General features: G+C 47.7%; 1 protein-coding gene across 1 annotated transcript; it reads right to left on the bottom strand.

The window, feature by feature from the left end:
- Window positions 1–73: 73 nt before the first annotated feature.
- Window positions 74–5582, bottom strand: LOC136541994 (protein Brevis radix-like 1). The gene is made up of 5 exons (XM_066534215.1): window positions 5161–5582; window positions 4431–4882; window positions 1241–1373; window positions 662–1086; window positions 74–487 (listed from the first exon to the last, which is right to left on the bottom strand). Exons 1-5 carry the CDS (start codon window positions 5326–5328, stop codon window positions 409–411), a joined length of 1257 nt encoding a protein of 418 aa, XP_066390312.1. The 5' UTR covers window positions 5329–5582; the 3' UTR covers window positions 74–408.
- Between the last annotated feature and the right edge of the window lie 628 nt (window positions 5583–6210).

The following is a 6210-nucleotide window of genomic DNA, read 5'->3' as shown; positions in this document are numbered from 1 at the left end:
CGACAACAGCAAAATAGTGCACACAACACAAGCATGCTATTTTGTCCTATGGGAAACAAGTAGATATACAGCATTAATGAAAAACGAGAGACACCTTTGATTGCTGGAAAGCGGAAACTATAAGTTTCAGTAGTGAAAGACGTACATTATTTTTTCCTAAGCTAGACACCCTTTGAGCTAAATGAGTTGCTCACGCATTTCCTGTTCAAAACTGACAAAAAACGGCAAAAAGATTGAACGAAATGTAAAATACCGGAAACGGGACCTCTCTTAGGTTAGCAAAACATCGAATGAAGCTGGAAATGCATGTAGAAGTGTTAGTGCCAGATGTACTAAGCATGGATAATCAGCTCAACTGAAGGAGAAGCTTTTTGTGCTTTTAATGCTGATATTGTGGGGCGTTTCTTCTCAGAGGTATTGTTCGTGTATCCTCGCTCGGTTCTCTTCCCACCATAGCCTGGCATGCATCTCGCTGAATTTCTCCCGGCTGCAAGCACAAGGGTCATGTAAACAATCGTGTATCTACTGCAATCTTGTATAATTCTATTTCAGCGTAGGCTTAGGTGCCTTCTCTGATTTTAAGTTACTCATGTTGTACACTGCAAGTTTATCATAAGAGCAAGTTAGTGGAAAGAACCCTGAAGCATCATGGGACACAAACCTGAACCGAACACGGCGAAGCTCTCTGATACCACCAGGTAAAGCCCGGATTGTAATATATACACCAGGCTCGTCTTCTTCGACCCACTCCCTCTCCTGGTCGCTTGCATTGCTGATGGACACGGAGAGCTCACCAGACCTGTCGACCTCTTCCGGTGACGAGCTTGTCCTCATTGATGCGTCCATGGATGAGGTTTCTGTCTTGGCTCCACTGATACTAGACAACTTTGGTGTTGATGCCAGGCCCATTGAACCACAGCATTGGTGTCCATGATGGTGGTGGTGGCCAGTACAGTAGTGGTTTGAGTGATGCTCGAGAGAATCTGATGAAGAGTAGCCCATCGCTCCACCACCTTGTCCGTGGAAAGTGCGAGGTAGCGGTTCCTTGTCCAGTGGTGGTGTTACTGGGCTGTCCTCCTTGGAGCTCTAAGGAAGAAGAAAATGCCGTGGAACAATGTATCAGTTATAAAACAAAATACATCTGTAGTTACTGATACAGATAGAAAGAATATTATGCGTTGAACTGGGGTGTAGTCCCTTAAATTACTAAAAAGCAGATAAATAAACTGAGCGTCCTCACCTCATCTTCAGATTTTGGGGTTGTCGGGAGAGGGACAGTTTGATTAAACCTCTGGACATTGTAAAGTTCCATAACTTTGTCATAATTTTCAGCCCACCATCTTTGTGCTTGCCATTTGTTGAACATCTCACGGCTAGCATACACCGTTACATGCAAAAGAGCAGATAACCACATGGTTATTCAAAGAACTGCTACATAAATAGATATAAGCAAGCATGCGCATCCATATCTGAAACTGACGCTCTCCTATGCATCAGTTTTCACACCTCATAAACCCTAATGCATTCTGCAAAAATAGTTGTAAGTGGCCAATTTATATTTGACTCCTATAAATACACTGAGAAAGTATGAGAATTGCACCATAGGTCCCTGAACTTACATAGTTGTCTCATCTAATCCAATCCCCTACACATGGAAAGGGGAGGGCTAGGTGAAACACGTGCAGGTTCAAGGGGGCTCTGGAAGTAAACCGCAAGCTTGAGGAGGCTAGGTGAGACAATCAATCAAAAAGTTTAGGGGCATGTGTATCTTTGACAGTGATAGGAGAAGTTATTGATTCTCCATATTCATGAAACCTAGATTTCTTCAAAATATTAAATATAGAACTGATGGAGAACTAAATACAGTTCCCAAAACATCTGCCATCATTTAGAATGGAAAACTACATGGTTGAAATTTCCCTATAAATTGGAGGACAAACTATGAAGCTAACAATAATGATCTAGAGGGCAATGGGAGATGAATGTGGTTTCCATGCCCCTAGAGTCACAACAAAGCCCTGCAATCAACTGGGAATGGGGAGCTTGGTACAGTGCATCCTGTGACAACATTGGCTGTCAAACCAACGTTACCAAACCTAGCCAGTGATCCACAGAATGACAGAACTCCACATCCAATGTCTCCTTCCTTCAGATCTAGAACCAATATGCTAAAAACAAGACACTTGCACTCATCTTAAGATCCAGCTTGTATTCAACTTATAAAATAAATTATATACATTATATATAATACTAGTGGGGACCAATGAGTATAGCTGGCCATGAGGAACTCCTCTCGAGAATCTAATTATAAAATTACTGCTACACTCAGTAGATCAATCTTAAAATGACCATTCTAAACTCAATCTGAACACTACAAATTTACAGTGAGCATATTCTTAAATATGCAGACTATCTTTTACAGTATCCAGACTAAGTTTACAATAGTGGTTTGTAAGATCCACTAATGTCACTAAAACCATTACTTCGACTAGGATATCCATCCATATAACTGGAAAAACGCTGCCAAACAGCATCCAAGTTGGACAGGTCCCTTGCTAATCTGTTGTGGAGAAACAAAAAGGCAAATGGAAAAGAGTAGAAAGCAGACATTTGTCTGTTCTGCTTCTTCCTTTCCATTTAACTTCTGATTGACCACACAGAAGAAATGCGGGCTGTGGGCCTCTCCTGACTGACTGCTTCCTTGATAATGTTACTAAGCCCTTGTTTAGTTTCTCCGCCAAAACTTTACACCCTATCACATCGAATGTTTGGACACATGCATATAGTATTAAATATAGACTAAAAAATAACTAATTGCACAGATTGCGACTACTTTGCGAGACGAATCTTTTAAGCCTAATTAGTCCATGATTTGACAATAAAGTGCTACAATAACACATGTGCTAATAACGGATTAATTAGGCTTAATAAATTCGTCTCGCGGTTTACTGACGGATTCTGTAATTTGTTTTTTTAATTAGTATCCGAACACCCCATGCGACACCCCATGTAACATCCAGTGTGACACCCCAAAACTTTCGGATCAAAACACCACCAAACTCTTCCTAAGGAACGCAGCATCTCAAGTACAACAGGTGTACATGATATGGACAGGCTAGAGCAGCACAAATGACCAAGCTGGCCTTGCCCCACGGTGCACAGTGTACTAGCAGTAGTAAATTCAAAACCCTTTTCCACGGTGGGCAGCCACCCTAGGACATGCGTGCCGACATGTATGGACTTGGGCCTGGCGGCCGCACGTGAGAAGTTAAATGTAGCCCTGTCATAGTGTTGACAATGGAATGGGTCATCCCTCTCTTTTTTTTCTAATGTGATTGCCTTTAACAATATGCCAGGTTGTTCCTCTTGCATATTACCAAATAGTAAAACCCTGCTATATATGGGATTTACTATGTGGAGAATGGAAGGAATGGCAAAACCAGTATATCGATGACACGCTGCACACAGATTAGCATGTGAGATGTGTGATTGTGGGGTAAACTAATGAGTTGCATAGGAGTGAGAAGTGTAGTGGACATGCATCTCGTACTTAATTTAATGAACTGGAGCCTCTATGTTGCTATTCCAAGGGTATGGCATGCTTTTCATATATCCTCAAATCCAATCTGGATTCCACTCATCTGATGGTAACCTTTTGTGACAGGAAGTTTTCACTTTCTCGCATCCGTTGTCTAAAGGTTTTATTGGGATTCAGATTGTTATTCAAAAGCTTTTGAGCCGCACAGAACAGAAGAAAAACAGAAGAAGAAATGTAATGCTAAAATGGAACATGGGAGTTTAGCCGTTTTGATCGGAAACTAAAGCATGAGCCATCATTTAGAGAAATTTCGAAGTGGAGACAAGCCAGGTTAGCCCCAGAATTTAACAATCCTATTGTACAGTTCCCAAGGAACAGTATAGATTACACAGTGCAGAGAGCTCCCGCTCTATGCAGGGTCTGGGGAAGGGTGTCAGTGGCAAGCCTTACCCCTGCCTGTGCAATGCGAGAAGACCGCAACTCGAACCCGGGACGTTCTGGTCATAGGCGGTAAGACTCTACCGCTTGCACCAGGAAGACTCTACCGCTTGCACCTGGCCCGCCCTTCTATGTTTAGCAAGTAAACTAAAGAAATTACAGTTCCAAGTATGATTCACATGGAGTCATTTAACCATTTACCACAGGTCAACTGCTCAGTTTGCACCGTTAGCAACAGCTAGTTCAGAAGAAGCTAACAAAAGTAACAATTTGCTTCATCTATCTGGAAATGCTCTATCAAACTTACCACCGAGCATTGTTGTATTCACAGTGTGACACAAAAATCTCAATCAAGTTTGCTCAAAAGGAGAAAGCAAACGGAATCGTTTGTGATCAAGTAATCGACTTGTGAAGCAGAACTGAAAATTCATCCCAAGTGGCCAGAGGAACGCACCTGAATCGAATGCGTTTCAGGTCGTTGCCACCTTGCGCCAGCGAGACGAAGGTAATGAGCACGCCGGGCTCCACCTGCGCCACCCACTCCTTGGCATCGTCGTCCTTGCCACCATCACCACATCCGCCAGCGGCTTCCGACGCCATCTCGTCGTCCTCCTGCTCGTCGCCGGCAGGGAAGTCGGTGCGCACGCTCATGGACGGCGTAGCGTCCCCACTCGACAGGGCGGCGCCCCCGCTGCGCAGTCGCGGGGTGGAGGCCGCCGAGCTCCCGGCGCGGCGGTACGCGTAGTGGAAGCGGTCGGAGGCCGAGCCGGCGTCGGAGCCCCCGAAGCCGCTGCTGCCGCCACGGTGGTGGTACGGGTGGTGCCGCCGCGAGGCCGCCGCCGAGGAGCCCGCGCAGGGCTTGCAGTGTCGGTACGCTCCCGACGCCTTGAGCGCCATGTCCTTGATCTGAACCCAGAAAAGGTCCCGTCCGGTCAGTTGGCACACCCCGCCCGTATCCCGTCCGATCTGACTCTACAGCCTCCAAACGAGGCAGGAAATGCTCAAAGCTTCGAAGTTCCGTAGAAATTTGCACAGATTGAAAAATCGCAGGAGGTTGGATTCGACAAATCTGCGCTGGATTCCAAGCTCCAAGGTACATTGAAGGGGTGGGGAAATCTGCTAAATTCAGGCCAGAACTCCACTCCCTAAGACCAAAATACTGTGCCGAGAAGGCGAGAACCCACCTGGGCGGTGAGCGCCTTGATGGCATGCCGTGTGCTGGGCGTCGCCGCGCCGCCGCCGCCGATGCCGCCTCCTCCGTCAACGACATCGTTGTCCTCCGGCGGCTCGTGCAGTGGCGGGCCGCCGGCGGCGGCGAACTGCTGCTTGGAGCAGGCGATGCACGTGAGCATCCTCGCCTACGCTACGCGGCCGCCACCAAAGGTCAGGTCACGGACGCGCGGTGACAGCGTGAGGTGGCGCAGAGCAGAACCCGAGCTGAGGAGGGGGCGGGCGGGCGGCGGTGCGGTTTTATAAACGGCGTCGGCGCGTGTCACGGTTGCCACGCCTGGCGCGAACGGACACGGAGCCTCAGCCGCCCCGCCGCCTCTGATCTCGAGCTCGGGCTAGGATCTGGCGTTGATGGCAGGCAGGAGGCGCGAGGGGGGCGAATGGGGCGTTTATTTATTTGCGGCCGCGCCTTAAATGATCGATGCAAAGTTCACTGACACCTCTGCGCTCTGCCTCTGCGGCGGGCGGGCGGCGGGCCCAGCGCCGCTGCCCGTGTGGGCTGCGTCTGTCAGTCGGATCGGAAGACCTTTTTCACTCGTGCAGCGTGCAGGTGCTCCTGCCAAGCCGTGGGGACGTGGGGTAGGTAGGGTTCTCTCCTGGAAAAGTGAGAAGAGAAGAAAGTTCAAATTTGCCGTGACTCGACTGTTCCACTGTTCCCGTGACTGCCGTCGTTCCGTCAAGATTCTGAAGAACTCGTAGGAATAGACCGTTTGAGGGCCCGCTTTGTTGAAAAAATAAGTCTGGCTGATTTATTGGGAGAGAAAAACACTGTCTCAACTAAAAAAGACGGATTATAAGAAAAACGAACAGAGGCTGAGAGTTGCTATCTTGCTGTAGCAGTAGCGCCAGCGGTAGGAGACGAACGGTATTGCAAATTTGCAATCGGACGTCCTCATGCCCGGATGAATGATCACGGCGGCAGTGTCCAACTCCCACCCCTTTTTGTCTGGTTTCTCCTTTGCCCTCCGCCCTCGCGTCTGCTTATCCGCTATGGTCCATGGGTT

This window comes from Miscanthus floridulus, chromosome 3, assembly GCF_019320115.1.
Source record: "Miscanthus floridulus cultivar M001 chromosome 3, ASM1932011v1, whole genome shotgun sequence".
Taxonomy (NCBI): domain Eukaryota; kingdom Viridiplantae; phylum Streptophyta; class Magnoliopsida; order Poales; family Poaceae; genus Miscanthus; species Miscanthus floridulus.
This window is presented reverse-complemented; position numbering and strand designations above follow the sequence as displayed.